This window comes from Lycorma delicatula, chromosome 11 (genome assembly GCF_047948215.1).
Source record: "Lycorma delicatula isolate Av1 chromosome 11, ASM4794821v1, whole genome shotgun sequence".
Classification (NCBI taxonomy): domain Eukaryota; kingdom Metazoa; phylum Arthropoda; class Insecta; order Hemiptera; family Fulgoridae; genus Lycorma; species Lycorma delicatula.
In genome coordinates, this window is record NC_134465.1 from 12,653,787 (window position 1) to 12,671,882 (window position 18,096).

The window sequence follows — 18,096 nt, forward strand, 5'->3', positions numbered from 1 at the left end:
CTTTTACGGCCGCCGGGGGAAAAACTAAGACCGTAATCCCGGTGAGGGTATCCCCTCGGGGGTCTCCTTATTTAAGGCACGGCAAGAATAGACCGAGTCCCGGCTGCCTGGGTGGGGCCTTGGGAACGGCATAGTTGGGCTCACGGTTATTGCCCAGGTGATTTGAGGCGATGCCACTCCCCAGAGCTGAATTTCTATTTGAGTATGTGTCCGGCTCTGGTGGGGGGGCAAATAAAGAAAAAAAAAATGATAAAGGGAGGGACTGAAAATGAGAATTGAGAGCGAACTAATGGTATTTCATACAAAGTGAGACAGACATATTATCATTGATCAGACGATCACGTAACATCACTAACTTGTAAACGCACTCGTTTTAATGCTGGTACGTAATAATTAAAAACAAAATTAATATTAGAAGGCTTCATAAAATAAAAAAGTTACATACGTTAAAGTTCTCTTCAAAGCTACGGTTTTGAAGAAGCATTTTGGAATCTTCAATTTATATATGTCTTTCATATATAAATAAATATTTAAAGTGAGAATTTTCTATCATCTTTTTTAATTATGTTTGTCATTCTATTGTTATGTTATGCTATTAACATTTGAAGAACCGAAACAATTTGAATTTAACACCGTTTTTGGTAATCTTTACTACCAAAAAAAGATAGGCGAAATAAACTTTAAATAAAACTGTCCCGAGAATGCACCCACCCTTTTCTTTGTAAAAATGCTGGTCATCTGCCCTTTTTTTACTAATTTTGATTTTTTTTTTGCAGTTTGGTTATAAAATTAACTTAAAAAATCATAATAATAAACAAATAAACCCATCGGCTTGGTCTAGCGGTAAACTCATCGTCGTAAATCAGCCGATTCCGAAATCTAAGTTCTCAGGTTCAAATCATAATAAAGGAAGTTTCTTTTATTCGGATTTGAATACTAGATTGTGGATACCGGTGTTCTTTGGAATACCGGTAGGTATTCCAAACTCAGGCCGAGGAATAGTCGGCCTGAGTTTGTTCACGGCTACACGTTTACCGGTACAGTTCATTACACTGATGATTCGCTAATAACTTTAATTGCTGATGCGACTAAAAATAAAAGTCTTTAAAAAAAAAGTAAATAGATAAATAAATAAAACCGATTTAAGAAAAAATGTCCACTAATTAAAAAAAAAAGAAAATGATTCTTTAACGATGAAAAAAATATATGACAAACAGTAAAAATTTTCAAAAATCAGGAAATTAAGAGTGTATAAAAATGTAAATATCTGAAGAAGTAATAACGTCAAACGATCTAGAAAGGAAGCGCTTAAAGAACGAACGTAGAAAATGGCGCTAGCGTCCAACTTAACACGAAATTTATACAATAAAATCTCTTTCGCATAATGCTAAATTCCGACATTACAAAACAGTAATTCTTCCGGAGGCGTTACATGGCGCTGTCTGCAAAGTTTTTTTTTTGGAAAGGATCTTTTTAAAATAGAAAATAAAATTTTAAGAAACATGTATGGACCCCATTACCAGGACCGAATTTATAAGCTAAAATCTGAAACAGAAATTTATAAGAATATAGAAAAAATAAAACGTACCATCCGGAGAAGAAGATTACATTTTTACAGGCATTTATACAGAATGAGCGAAAACAGATTAACAAATCAAATATTTAACATCTATTAAAACTAGTCGGTTTAAAGAAGTAGAAAAAGATCTTAAAACTTTTAAAATCTCCAAAGAAACCCGTTTAAATAGAGACCGATTTAGAAAATTAATCAAAGAATCTAAGTTTCCAGAGAAGGATAAAAGGAGTACATGAAGAAAACAAACAACAGAGTGAATAAATATTGGGAAAATAAAAGAAGTTTCAAACTATATTCAAACATGATCCTCGGTGGTCCAGACGAACAAAAAAAAAGGTTAATATTTACAAATTATGAACAAAGCCGCCTGACAAGGTGACTCGATTAAAGAAAGCCTAAACAGCTGTACCTTTTTGAAACGAAAAATTTTATATTTTATTTTTCTAATCCTAATATTTAACGTTTACAACTGTAGAACTATTAAAATTAGACTGCAAAGGGGGAAAAAATGAAAATATATATCGCGTAAAAAAAAGAAGTTCCAAACTATTATGCAAACGCGATCCAAATCCATTTAAAAATTTAATTATTTTATTATAACAGATGGCCGGCGATATGTCCGAGTAAAAGCAAACAGACTCATCCTGTTCATACTGGCTTAAGTTAATTTTAAATATACTTCCTTATTAATATACTTCCGAAAACAGAACTACGAGATAAGATTGGACAAACAATAAACTCGAATATAAATATGAGTTGTTTACTACCTCCAAAATGTCGTTTATCTCGACTTTTACGTTTCAACTTGTTTGCAAATATATCTTATACACGGAACAACCCGTTTGCTCATTATAACTATTTAGGTACATTTAAGTTAAATCCAGTTAAAATTATTGAACTGTAAGCAATCTAGCGATACTTTTCAGGATTTTTAAGGAGTACGATAGATCCCTACCTATAATTATAAAATGATTCATTTTTATTTACATTTTTCTGTAGTAATTAAATGAACAAAAAATTATTTAAAAAAACTATTTTCCTTCTTTGAAAAATATAAAGTTAGTTAATGTGTTTTATAATTTTTAAAGGAAGTGACCATTATTTTTTTAACTCTAGGAACAATTTAATTTTCAACTCTATGCAAAATTGAAATCAAAACACTAGAACACATTCTGTCAAGCTTAAACTATCATTCGATAATTTTCCTATTACATGAAGTTACTTTTATATTTCAAATGACATTTTTTTCTGCATACAACACTAGCACTAGTGCTACTCTAGTGCTAGTGTTAGTACTAGACTAACACTAGCACTAGTGTTAGTCTAACACTAGCACTGGATAGGGAATCTTGGAGAGCTGCATCAAACCAGTCAAATAACTGAAGACAAAAAAAAAAAAATACAACACTACACCTAAACATATTTATGTTGAGCTAATGTTTTTTATCGTCAAAATTATACCGAACTTATAGCATAATTGCTAATAAAAATTAACAATTTTTTAGTAAAAAAATTTACATCTCATTTGAGCCTCTTGTTCGACAGCTATCCGAGATAAAATTTTTAATAACAGCTTCAGAGTGTAAAACATATAAAGTATTATAAATTCTTTTTTTTTTAAATGTTTAAATTTTAATTTGGGCTCTACGATTTATTTTTTGAAAAAGAAATTTCCCGTGTCGTCAATAGAAATACTAGATTCAATTGAATTTTCAATTTTGTAAATTAAAGTATAAAAAAAATCGATATTTTTTAATTGCGGGTCCCGTTCAGCAGCCTTCTTGTTTTATGGGGCTAAAAGTTTATTTACTGGAATAAATTAATTACTTCGACAAGTTGGCCCAGTTTGGTAGGTAATTAAAAAAAAATTCCTTTCGACACGCCGGAAGGCCGGAGGTAGATTTCACCGGTGCTAAGTAGGGAATAAAAAAGATTTCTTTCTTAGAGTTAAGAAAAACTTCAAATTTATTCAATACGACAATGGTTGCATGTGAAAAAAGTTTCACGTGTTTATCAAACGAGAAGCCCCCAACTTCTTACAATTCCAGCAACATTTTGGTCTTATCAAAAATTGTTTCAAAGGTTTTTTAAGTAATGTTTAGAGGATTAACGACAACTTAAAAACGATTCTATACAGTGCTTATTAACTGAGGTATTATTTTTTTGTTTTCAAAACTCCATTTTTTCCACTCCCTGGGCCAATTGTTGGTTATATAAAATTACTTTACTTGGATAAGTTTTAAGCCCTTATCCAAAGAGTAGTAGGAACAAATTCGATATGTTACATAATAAGAAAGTTATAGCGATATTTTGTTTTTTCGAACCCCCCTCCCCACTCCCATTCCCATGGTCCGATTCTGGTCGTTAACATACTGCACCGAGATTTTCGGACGAGTGATTTTTAACGAACAATTTGAAAGTGATCGGCGAAAAAGTACGGCAATTATCGTCACCACAAAAAAGTAATATATATATATATATATATATATACATGTATATATATATATATATATATATATATATATATATATATACATGTATATATATATATATATATATATATATATATATATATATACATGTATATATAAACATTTTTAACTGACGGTGGTTTTGGGGCCTGGGTGATGTGAAACGCGAAGATATGTCGAAATTTTCCGGAAGTCGAATCATGGTACCCATTACAATAAGTATTTTTTTAATGAAATCTACCTAAAAGAAAATCTTCCACGTCACATCTTCCTTGTACGTCTATTAAATTATATATATATTTATATTTTTTATTACATTTTTTCATATTCTTTTTTGTTAATATTGCATTATTAATTACTGTAAAGTGTTTTTACAATCAGAGGTTAATAATTATTACTAAATAAATATATTTAAATTTTAAAAAAATGTTAAAGAAAAGAAATAAAGTCTCATTCGAATCGATGTGTCTTCCCTTTGTAAGATCCAAACGTCTCATAAATTAAAATTTTACTGGGCTATAACTCTGGAACCGATGAAAAAAGTACTACTATGATATATCATTGAAAATCACTCAATGAGGGCTTATTACTGCAGTTAAGAAAAAGTCAAATATCCAAATTGTTTGGATTTTGGAATTTTTTGGACACTTTTGGTCCAGTCGATCGCAATCAAAAGGGGAGGTACACATCTAGATGTTACAACAGTTCTAAATCCAAAATTTCAACATTCTCCGGCTAATCGTTTTTGTTATGCGAGATACATACCTACAGATGTCACGCCGAAACTGGTCAAGATGGATTTAGGGATGGTCAAAATGGATATTTCCGTTGAAATCTTAAAACCGAAATTTTTCGTTATTACAATATACAAGGAAGTAAAAATAGTTCTTTATGCCTGTCGATGAGTAAAAAACAGGGCAAAACTTATTTTATTATTAGTATATATACAGCCAAAAAATTTCAATTTTTTCGTCGAGGGGTTTTCTAGATATGAGAACAAAAATATTTATAAATAATGTTAAATATCCTCCCATCTCTAAATCCGATACGCTTAAAAAAATTTGGAATTTTCAATAAATTTCAACGTAATAAAAAAATATTCTACGACCACTGTATAGAAAGATAAAAATTAAAAGAGATAACTATTTCTCTCCCTTTGTTAATTTCGTCCAAAATTTAATAATTTCAACGCCACGTATATTGAAATTTTTGAGCCGTTATGGAAGAATTTATATCGAGCCGTTCCGGAAATATTAATCATAATGCTGGCCAACACATGTACGTATTTATATACGTATCTCTTTCAGAAATCTCTAAACCGTTTTTTGTGTTTTTTTTTATCAAGGGGATCTTGAGATATTGAAAACTAAAAAACCTCCGATACGAAAATTTTGGCCGATCGCTCTACTTTCCATTTGTAGATATACAGGTAGAGCAGGAGAAGAAAGAAGTGTAATCCAGGTTTTAAAGTAGTACTTCAAAGTAAAAGAGGGAAATTTTGTATTATTTTTTACGTTAGTGTTTGAAAAAAATTCCCTCCAATAACATCACTGTAATAACCGCATTAGCAATAATGAAACAACGTGTTAACAATATCAGTCAAGCGAACGCATCCATCAGGTTAACGCAGGCTGAAAGAAGCAATTTTTTTTTTTTAAATATATAGTAAACAAAAAATAACTTCAGGATGGCATCTCTAATTCGTGAAATAATAATGTATTATATAATTTACAATATCAGTTCCATATTTGGAATACTCATACTTCTAAGAATATTATATTTACGGTTAACATTACCGTCAGGAACATTATTCAAGATTAAAAAGCGACCTATACCGCCGAATTGTTTGACTAATCCGGAATTGGGCGAACATAAATATATACAACTAAACGTAAGTACTACTGGTTCATTTCACTTTTATTGTTAAATATTTACTTTTTTTTACATTTGATGTTCACCAAAAGCTATAAAATTAAATAATCTTAAATTATGAAATCAGAAGTAAAAATTAATCTGCCAATTAGTATAATAAAAATTAATGAAATTACTTTCGCTTCTATAAATAAACCTTGGGAGACTAGCAATTTATTTTGCCTTCTTTCACCCGTTCAGATCTTCCACCCGAAGTCCTGTCTGTGCTAGCGTCTTTCGCTTTGGCAGGAATGCGCATGATGGACTCTAGTTGTTGAAGTATTACGCAATGCACTCCCTTCGCCGGAGGGAGTCGCATGTGCTAACGAAGGAACTAAATTGTAATGTAGAGTAAAGAAGGTGAAGTTTTTGCAAATTTCATCGTTTAAAGATCCCCAAAAAAAACCACGAACAATATTACAGAAATTCCCGGAAAATGTGTACATGTATTCGTAAGTACGTCTATGTGTCTGCTTGTATTTTGATTAATATCTACGGACTGGCTAAACATAAATTCTTTTATGGGTAGCTTTTCGCAATTTCAAATTTTTGACATTTTGAAGCGGTCGATAAAATTGAGCTTTAGTATGATGAATGAACTTATTAATTTATTTAAAATTCCAAACTTTTGCCTCGTATTTCGAAAACCTACATATAAAAAATATATAAAATTTGGCAAATTTATATGAACACGCACAAACGGAATATATATATAAAGTGTACCGGGATGTATTTTCCGAACTTCAGGAACTAATTCAGGACACCATAATGAGAAAAAAAAATTCATATTGACATAAGCCCCATTTTGCTGTATTTTCCTTCTGGACGCCATTTTATGATTTTCAACAAAAAAAAAAATCTCAGAAAAGGGTAAACCTACTTAAGTAAATTTGGCAAATCTAAGAATAGTGTCTCATACAAAATAAAAAATTTTGAAAACGTCACCTTGAAGATCTTAATTTTTTAATCTTCAATATTTTTGTAATTATTTGTTTTATTAAATTTTTACTTATTGCAGATTTATTAACAGTTTTATTTTGAACAAAATGACATTTTGTTCAAAATCATCATGTTCAAAATCATTTTTATTAATTTACGAGTATTATTTATTATTAATAATTTAAACTCCATTTAGCGGAGGAAATAAAAACAGGCAAAAATTTATCAACTTGAATTACGGTGGGCAAGCGTACTGCCGGGTTAACTGTTTGCAATAACTCGATTGTTTGTTAACGGAATTTTACAAATGAGGTGTCATTTTGTTCAAAATTTGCCAAATTTAACTAAAGTAGGTTTACCCGTTCCTGAGAAATATATAAATATATATTTTTTTAAATCATAAAACGGTGTCCAGAATGAAAACAAAGCAAAATAGGATTTATGTCGATATGAACGTTTTTGATTACTTTGATATTCTGAATAAGTAGCCGAATTTTTGGGAGTAGTTCCGGAACATTCCGTATATTATTTTTTAGCCTTGTTAAAGTAAGATTGCATCTAATCGGGCCGATTGCTGAAGTAAATAACTGTTACAATAAGTATAATTTTAAAACCCAAAAATATGAGGGTTGAATGGGATCCGTATTTAAAAAATAAACTTTTTTAAATTTAGTTTTGATATTGAAAATCCAATTTTATCTAAGATTAATACAGAATACATGAGAAATGTATCCCATCGGACCCCGTCTTAAAAATTTGTGATTTGCTGTTGAATATTTGAATATGTTATATGAAAATGAATATAACGTTTACATGAAATTAAAAATACTACAGAATTAAATGAAAATAATACATCTAATTTTTCAGAATATTTAAAATAAATGTTACTATTAGGCAGTTATCGAAAATACTTAAAATGGACCCGAATTATACGCTAAAAATTTTTATATATATTTTTTTTAACGATTAAAAACCTCATCCGGTCAAAGCGATCAATTAGGATCTAAATATTTTACTAATTTACTATTTTGGAATTTTGGTTTTTTCTCAGTTATACTTTTAATATTGCATGGTTTTTAAGGTAAAAACTTACGTTTCATTACGAGATTCAGTTCGGAACCAAATTTATTTTGCTGCCAATGTCGATATTTTTCTCAATTTTAGTGAAGTATTTTATATTTAATCGCATTAATATTAAAAACAAAATTATGGCGTATTTATTTATTTTATTTTTTTTTTTTTATGGGGTGAAAAACGGTTGAACGTTATCATCGCCCGGATTTTCATTTTATTTTTTATTTTTTTTTAAATAAATATATAAATAAAAGTAATTAAAGCTGTTAGATAAAATTAAAACTTAAAACTACTATCACAGGAATCAAAATCCGGAATGGGTGTAAAAGGCCCATTCTCGGATAACAAAAACACTAACATGTAACTTAAAACTACGTTAAAAACTAACATATTAAAAATAAATAAAACTTAAAACTAAAAAAGGAGATAAAACTTAAAACTATTATGTTTAAAGTCTTACAACTAATATCACAAAAATCGTACAACTAATATCACAGACGAATTTGTAAAAGATAAAAAAATATGAATATATATATATATATATAAAATTTGACAAATTCCGATAGGGAGTGTAAAAGGCTCGCTACTCGGATAACAAAAACAATACATAGGACTAAAGAAATTACATTTTTATGTTATGTTAAATTTTTTGTATTAACCCTATACTATGCAAAAACAGAAACATCCGGTTTAAAACCTCTTTATCATTACACAAGATACCACGGATGTTTCTGGGTAGTTTAAATTTACGACGCAATGCCGTCCACCAGTATGTGGCGCACAGTCACGCGGCTGTTGCATCGTGCGCATAGAGGTGTTTGTCCTCTTATCAACAGGTACTCGTGTGTGACCCACGTGTGTCCTATCCGCAATCTACTTCCTCACGCCGGGATTTTCTGTATGAGGAGTCCCATGGTAACACAGAATCTTTAATCTGACGGAGTTTATTATCAACGGTAGCCGTCCAGTCACCTTGCCACCTTGCTCTTAGTATTTGAAATAAGAATCTGTCAAGAACAAAACCGGCTTACTTATGAATTTTTTTTTGCTTTATTAAGATAAAACTAGGCCGTACAGTAACGGAATAATTAATATCATATTTAAATTCCCTGCAACGTTCAGTGTAAATTTTACTTTTCTGGCAAGATTGAAAGTACGGTAATCACTCAAAAAATGAGGTATGGGGGTTTTCATTTCTCGAAAATTCGTAACCAAGGGACCCCAAAAAAAAAAAAAAGGGTAGATGGGTACATACGTACGTATGTAGTCGGTTTATATATATGTGCGTTAGCGTGTATTAAGCTAAATCACTTTTGTCTGGATAAACTGATTTTAATGAAATTTTGTACACGCTCGTGTACATGGGTCAATTTATTGGTAAATTTTTGCGATAAATATCTTCAGGGGATAGGATACCCCCAGGAGATATTGACCAAATGTTTTTTTTTGGGGGTTTGACCCCAAAAAAACGTTTGGGGTCAATTTTTAAAAACATTTTTTTTTATTTTTAAAAACTTTTTTAGGTTTATATTCAGGTATCATTATTTTTCCACTATATAAGAATAAATAACCGATGCCAGGAAATTATTACAGGTTTGTTATCAGATTTTTTTATAATTTCATCCATTTAAAAAAAAATATATATATATGAATGACAGTTTATTTTAGCCCCCAAAAATATTATTGCTTTTAGATAAGGAGGAAGAATCATCGCCTTTGGAAATCTCAAAAATATTTCCAATAAATGTTTTTTAATAAAACAATACCATCTTAAAACTTCATTACAGTGAAATTTTTTGTTAAATTACATTTTCGGCTAAAAAACTTATGTTAAAAACATCTGCGAAAATGAGATCGCAAACGGTTTATTTTTACTTCTTTGTACGAAGTAAAGAAAGCATTGTGTTCGCGAAAATTTCGGGTTTCAGTTTCAACGGAAATATCCATTTTGACTAGTTTCGGCGTGACGTCTGTACCTACGTATGTATCTCGGATAACTCAAAAACGATTAGCTGTAGGATGTTGAAATTTTGTATTTAGGTCTGTTGTAATATCTAGTTGTGCGCGTTTCCTTTTGATTGCAATCGACTGGACCAAAATTGTCCAACAAATTTTACAATAAATAATAATTCAATAATAACAAAAAAATAATCAGAAGTTATTAAAGAAATAAGATTTTATGTACTTTTAAAAACGTGTATACTCGTATGTACTTTAATACGCGTGCAAGGAAGTCTTGGTAATTTTTTTTTTTGTCTTCAGTCATTTGATTGGTTTGATGCAGCTCTCCAAGATTCCCTATCTAGTGCTGGTCGTTTCATTTCAGTATACCCTCTACATCTTACATCCCCAACAATTTGTTTTACATATTCCAAACGTGGCCTGCCTACACAATTTTTCCCTTCTACCTGTCCTTCCAATATTAAAGCGACTATTCCAGGATGCCTTAGTGTGGCCTATAAGTATGTCTCTTCTTTTAACTATATTTTTCCAAACGCTTCTTTCTTCATCTATTTGCCGCAATACCTCTTCATTTGTCACTTTATCCACCCGTCTGATTTTTAACATTCTCCTGTAGCGCCACATTTCAAAAGCATCTAATCTTTTCTTCTCAGATACTCCGATCGTCCAAGTTTCACTTCCATATAAAGCGACACTCCAAACATACACATTCAAAAATCTTTTCCTGACATTTAAATTAATTTTTTATGTAAACAAATTATATTTCTAACTGAAGGCTCGTTTAGCTTGTGCTATTCGGCATTTTATATCGCCCCTGCTTCGTCCATCTTTAGTAATTCTACTTCCCAAATATCAAAATTCTTCTACCTCCATAATCTTTTCTCCTCCTATTTTCACATTCAGCGGTCCATCTTTGTTATTTGTACTACATTTCATTACTTTTGTTTTGTTCTTGTTTATTTTCATGCGATAGTTCTTGCGTAGGACTTCATCTATGCCGTTCATTGTTTCTTTTAAATCCTTTTTACTCTCGGCTAGAATTACTATATCATCGGCAAATCGTAGCATCTTTATCTTTTCACCTTGTACTGTTACTCCGAATCTAAATTGTTCTTTAACATCATTAACTGCTAACTCCATGTAAAGATTAAAAAGTAACGGAGACAGGGAACATCCTTGTCGGACTCCCTTTCTTATTACGGCTTCTTTCTTATGTTCTTCGATTATTACTGTTGCTGTTTGGTTCCTGTACATGTTAGCAATTGTTCTTCTATTTGAACCCTAATTTTTTAAAAATGCTGAACATTTTATTCCAGTCTACGTTATCGAATGCCTTTTCTAGGTATATAAACGCCAAGTATGTCGGTTTGTTTTTCTTTAATCTTCCTTCTACTATTAATCTGAGGCCTAAAATTGCTTCCCTTGTCCCTATACTTTTCCTGAAACCAAATCGGTCTTCTCCTAACACTTCTTCCACTCTCCTCTCAATTCTTCTGTATAGAATTCTAGTTAAGATTTTTGATGCGTGACTAGTTAAACTAATTGTTCTGTATTCTTCACATTTATCTGCCCCTGCTTTCTTTGGTATCATTACTATAACACTTTTTTTGAAGTCTGACGGAAATTCCCCTTTTTCATAAATATTACACACCAGTTTGTATAATCTATCAATCGCTTCCTCACCTGCACTGCGCAGTAATTCTAGTCTTGGTAATAAAGTTTTAAAATTATTAAAAAATAGGAATTAAATATCTTAGCAAATTACAAAATGGCGGCCGTGTTTATTTTTCAATCCGTTATATCTCCATAAATATAAGTTTTATCATAATTTATATTATTTATTAAAATATAAATATATTTGGTAAGACGCTTACCAAATATTAATGTGTTTCTCTATCCGAACTTGAGATATAAAAATAACAAATTGGCGGACGGGGAAGAACAAAGGAAAACAACCATTTTTCCTAAGGATATTTTTTGTTTAGTTTTACAAGTAGAATTAGAAAAATTATAACCAGCTCACCATTATAAAATAAATTTTACAAAATTATACTATATTCAAAATTGTCACCTGCGTGCTTCTAAGAAATCTAATATTAAAAACAGATTTCTATATTAGAAATTATCCTGTATTAAAGAGCAATTTTATTTTGTTGGCAGCCGTGTTTTTTAGTTTTTAATTTTGTTTTTTTATCTGAAACGCTCTGTGGTGAATAATATTTACATTTCTTAACGGCTGATCTTTCTACTAAGGAATGGAATGCAAAGTTGGCAGGAGTCTATTACTCCCTACTTTATCGCAGAACCTGGACAGAGTCCCTTGCTGCTGGATCATTCTAATCGGGCTTGTTTTTTAAAAAGGTTATTTTTTTAATCTCGGATCTAATTTTTCAAGTTTTGTCTATTATTATTTTAGTGAATTTAAGATGGATTTAATTGCATTCCAATCCGTTGTTAAACCAGCGTTATCGAACCCATTTCATGGGCCGACCGCGGAAGGCTAGGCTTATAAAGCCTGTCCTCCCGACGTAATTCCCCTTCAGACCGTCCACTGAAGTCCTTTCGGTGCTAACTCTTTAATAGGCTAGCAGGAATACGCCACAACGGGACACTAGCTATAAGGAGGGAGCAATGCGTCCCCTTTTCCGGAGGAGTCGCTATTGCTGAGTTATTTTGTCTTACTGTAAGTTTTGAAATAGGAGAGGTTGTGTAGAAGCTCTTCATCCGCTTCTGGTATGGCTGCCCTTCAGGACGCATCTCTGCTGGGCTCTGTTCCGGACTCCAGTCCGTGATGTTGAGGCGAGTGGTTGGTCTTCCTTCTTCTTCTCCCTCTTCAACTTCCGAAGACCTTTCTACTAAACACACGCGACAAAATCCGATCCGTGTTAAATGGGACAAATTACAAGTTCACCTAAATGAAGCGTATGAAAATAGATAGATTGGTCGAAGAGGCCAAGTAACATAGCCGCAAGGTCTACCGATCTCAATTCAATTGACTTTTTCTTAAAAGACCATTTAAAGAACTTGTATCCCCGTAGTTAACATAGAAGAAATGCGCACGAGACTTCTAAATGTGATTCAGAGCATTCCTAAACACCTGACATTTTTGAAGGCGTCCAGCAGTCAATGAAAAAACGTCTGAATGGATCGAACGAGAACCACCATTTAAAACTGCTGCTGTAGTTTCTTTTATTAATAGTTTTATTATCTGATAACGATAATTTATTGTTGTTAAATAAATTTTAATTGAAAAATAGAAAGTTTGTTCAATAAACGGTATCTTTTCATTAAACAAAATCGCGTGATGAGATTATTTTTACACCCATGGTAAAAAGTAAAGGAAGTATCTTGTGATCGTGAAAAATTTCGGTTTTTAGAATTCACCGGAAATATCCATTTTGACCATTCCTGAATCTATTTTGATCAGTGCGACATCTGCACGTACGTACGTACGTACGTATGTATCTCGTATAACTCAAAAACGATTAGCCGTAGAATGTTGAAATTTTTTATTAAGAACTGTAGTAACATCTAATTGTGAACCTTCACTTTTGATTGCAATCGACTGAACAGAAGTGTCCAAAATTGGACTTTTTCTTAAGTGCAGTAATAAGCCCTAGTGAGAGCTTTTCAACGAAATATTATAACTGGTACTTATTTTCATCGGTTCCAGGGTTATAGCCAAATAAAATTTTAATTAATAAAATATTTGGATCTTACAAGGAGAACGCACGTCGGTTCGAATTTGACTTCATCTCCTTTTTTTTAACTTTTTGTTTGTAGTTTAAAAATGTTGGTTTATTAACAATTATTAACCTGTGATTGTAAAACAATTTTACAATAAATGATAAGTCAATCATAACAGTAAAAAAAAAGAATGAAAAAGAAGTTATTAGTGAAATAACATTTTATGTACTTTTAAAAATGTGTATATGTAATTTAATACTCGTACAAGGAAGTCATGTAGTGTCCAAATCAGATTTTTTAATATTATTATAATATTTTCACGATTTCAATAGTTCTTTTTTAATATAATATTTCCAATATTTTTAAATATTATAATTGCTTAAAAATATAATAAAATTATTCCATATCGAGTTATTTCATTTTATACAGGGAGGAAATGAAAAGTTGTTTTTAATCTAGAATTCAAGAATTCTTTCCGTAACTATGTTATTTATAAACGGGTACGAATAAATAAGGTATTATTTTCGTCATAAAACGCTTAACATATTTTGTAAAACATAACATTTAAATAAACCAGCAAATACAAAGAAATTAACAATTAAAAAGTTTACATGGCCGCCATTTTGAAATGGAATGAGATATCAGGTTCGTTATTTTTATACAAGTAAATCTCTAGGTACCCTAGCAATAAACAAAATTTCAGTTCTATACAATTAACCATTTCTAAGAAATAAATTTTTATATTAAAAATTGAAAATGGCGTATAGTCAGTAAACTAAACGTTTTCGGATATTTGTTGTCGGTTGAGTTTTTTCCTTATTTCGATGTGGGGGACCATCTCCTGAATTCTTGAAAAGATTTTTATAAACTCTTTGTATATGCATTAGTATATATATATACAGGCAAAAACTATGCGTACAAAATTTCAATATTTTTGGTCGACCGGTTTTCGAGATATAAGGCAAACTTGTTTAAAAATAATATTGAATATCCCCTACCTCTAAATCCGATCGACTTAAAAGTTTAGAATTTTAAATAAATTTTATCGTAATCATTTCAATGTTCTACTACCGCTCTACAAAAAGTTAAAAATTAAAATTATGAAAACTATTCCTTCCCCGTTTTTGATTTTGTCCAAAATTTGCTACTTTGAACATCCCTTACAAAAAACCTTTTAAGCCGTTTGTCGAGCCATTCCGAAAACATTAACCATAATACAGACCAGCACACATACGTACGGGTATATACGCACATACATCTTCCTAAAATCTCTAAAAAATTTTTTTGTGTTACTTTTTTTGATCAAGGGGATGTCGAGATTCGAAAAATTACGATTCTCAAAATTTTGATCGATCGCTCCACTTTCCCCTTGTAGTTAGGCTGCTGGAGCAGCAATAAAAAGAAGTGTACGTCATCAAGATTAAAAGAGGGAAATTTTGTATTAGTTATTTATGTTACTTTCTGAAATACTTTCCCTTTGATAACATCACTGTAATAACGGCAATAGTAATGAAACAAAACGCGTAGACAGTATCAGTCAAACAGATGTCTCTGTGAGGAATGTTACAGTGATCGAAGTTTATCGTATTTTTTATTTTATTAAAAAATATATTCAATAAATAAAAAATAACTTCAGAATGGCATCCTTATTTGGTGACATTCTAATGTATTCCGTATTTTACTCCTACGGTTTAATATCGGGAATAACCATACTTATAAAAATATTGTATTTATGGTTGACATTACCGTCAGGAACATTATTCAAGATTAAAAAACGACCTACACCGCCGGAATGTTTGAATAATCCAGAACTGGGCGAACATAAATACATACAACTAAACGTAAGTACTGCGCATTCATTTCAATTTTATTATTAAATATTTATTTTTTTAAATTTAATGTTCACAAAAAGCTATTATGAAAATAGATATAAAAATCTATCAGCCGATTAGAACAATAAAAATAATAATTAATAAAATTGTTAATTTTTACTTCCTTGTACGAAGTAAGGGAAGTATTGTGATTGCGAAAAATTTCGGTTTTCAGATTTCAACAGAAATATTCATTTTGACCATCCGTGAATCCATTTTGACCAGTTCGGCGTGACGTCTGAACGTATGACATCTCCCATAACTCAAAAACGATTAGCCGTAGGATGTTGAAATTTTGGATTTAGAACTGTTGTAACATCTATTTGTCTAGCATCCCTTTTTATTCCAATTGACTGGACCAAAAGTATCCAAAAAAGCCCAAAAACCATAATTTGGACTTTTTGTTAACTGCAGTAATAAGCCTTGATTGAGTTTTTTCAACAATATATCGTAAGTGGTACTAATTTTCATCGGTTCCAGAGTTGTAGCCGAATAATAATTTAATTAATGAAATATTTGGATCTTACAAGGGGAAGGCACAAATCCGACTTCATCTCCTTTTTTTTATTTAACTATATTGATTGATTAATAATTATTAACCTCTGATTGTTAAAAAAAATCTACAATAAGTAATAATTCAATAATAACAATTAAAAAAAAAAATGAAAAATTATCAGAAGTAATTAATGAAATAAAATTTGAAATGAAAGTTACATAAAATTTGATTTAATTAACAACTTCTGATATTTTTTTTTTGTTATTATTACTTATTGTAAAACTTTTTTACAATCAGAGGTTAATAAATTATTAACAAATCAATATATATAAATTAAAAATAAAAGTAAATGAAGTCGGATTTGTGCCTTCCCCATGTAAGATCCAAATATTTCATTAATTAAACTTTTATTTTGCTATAACTCTGGAACCGATGAAACTAAGTACCACTTATGATATATTGTTGAAAAGCTCCCAATGAGGGCTTATTACTACAGTTAAAAAAAAAGTTCAAAATCCATTTTTTTGGATTTTGGGTTTTTTTTGCACCTTTTGGTCAAGTCGATTGCATTCAAAAGGGGAGGTGTACAACTAAATGTTACAACAGTCCTAAGTCCAAAATTTCAACATCCTACAGCTAATCGTTTTTTAGTTATGCGAGATACGTACGTACAGATGTCACGCCGAAACTAGTCAAAATGGATATTTCCGTTGAATTATGAAAACCGAAATTTTTCGCGATCACAACTTCCTTTACTTCTTACAAGGAAGTAAAAATATATACGCCATTTGTGATATTAAATTTTGAGAATAATTAAATTTTTTGAGTTTTTGGTTTTAGCGCTCGTTGAGATTCAGTTTTAGTACGATGAAAGAACTATTAATTTATTTAAAATCCCAAATTTTTAAATTAATTGGATTTAGGAATAGAGATATTCGAACACTGTTAAACAGTTTTTGCCTCATACTTAGAAAAACCAGTGATAAAAAAGTTAAAATTTGGCTTTATATGTAAATGAATATACATACACTTATATACGGAGATTAAAAATAATATATATATATATTTTTTTTATATTTTTGTTAAATAACATTGCACCTAATCGCGTCGATAATATTGAGGTAATTAACTGTTCCAATAAATAAATTTTAAAAGCAAAAAATGCTGAAAATATCTGTATTTAAAAAATCGACTTTTTTAAATTTATTTTTAGAATTAAAAGTCGATTATAGTTAGGTTTAATGTAGACTATACGGGAAGAGTTTTTTTAAACGATACAGTTTTAAAAATGTATAGTTAGGTATTAAAAATGTTATATGCAAATGAACGTAACATTTATATGAAATCATAAATTTCATACGAAATTATAAATACTGCAAGAATTAAATGAATATAAACATTTAATTTTTCGTCGTTTGGTCAAGGGGGTCAATTTAAGATCTAAAACAATTTACTATTTAGATATTGTGTTCTTTTTCTCAGCGATACTTTTAATAATAATTTTTAAGGTAAAAACTTACATTTGATCAATAGGTTCCGATCACATCCAATTTTTGTTGCTGTCTATTTCGATATTTTTCTTAATTTTACTATAAGTAATTTTATAATTAAATCATTAACATTAAAAAAAAACCATTTATGACATTTTGAAGTGTAAAACTGTCAAGAGCAAAGCCGAAAAAGTTATGAACTTAGTGGGCTTTATTAATGATATTACGATGGACCGAACAGTAATAGACCACAGCTCTACAGCTATGCTGAAAGAAGTAATGTAAAATGAGTTTACATTACTTTTAGTAAGTAAGTAATGTCATTGCTTAATGTAATGACATTACTTACATTATTTTGTTTAATAAAATAAAAAATGGGGTATGATATTTTTGCATTTCTTGACGTTTCCATGACTCAGGGACCCCAAAAAACAAAAAAGAGTGGGGGCGTTATATTCGCATGTACGTATGTAATAGGTATGCGTGTACGTGATTTGGCGTGTTTGAAACTGAATAACGTTTGATCGGATAAGCCGATTTTGATGAAATTTTGTACAGAAACTCTTGTATATTGGTCGATTCGTAGGTAACATTTTGTGGTCAATATTTTCAGTGGGTG

The 18,096-nt window shown here is 30.5% G+C and overlaps 1 protein-coding gene and 1 long non-coding RNA gene across 3 annotated transcripts in view; one reads left to right on the forward strand and one right to left on the reverse strand.

Moving 5' to 3' along the window:
• Window positions 1-18,096, reverse strand: part of LOC142332455 (uncharacterized) — an 86,966-nt gene that overhangs the window by 22,402 nt on the left and 46,468 nt on the right. The window lies entirely within an intron of this gene.
• The window catches only part of LOC142332452 (epoxide hydrolase 4-like), a 73,294-nt gene continuing 60,830 nt past the window's right edge, over window positions 5,633-18,096 (forward strand). Inside the window, exon 1 of one of the 2 annotated variants that reach the window (XM_075378898.1) lies at window positions 5,633-5,938. In XM_075378898.1, coding sequence (XP_075235013.1) covers window positions 5,735-5,938 — 204 coding nt within the window. In that variant the 5' untranslated portion in view covers window positions 5,633-5,734. Of the gene's footprint in view, window positions 5,939-15,143; window positions 15,462-18,096 lie in introns of those variants that run through there. The other variant, XM_075378897.1, reaches the window with a different exon arrangement.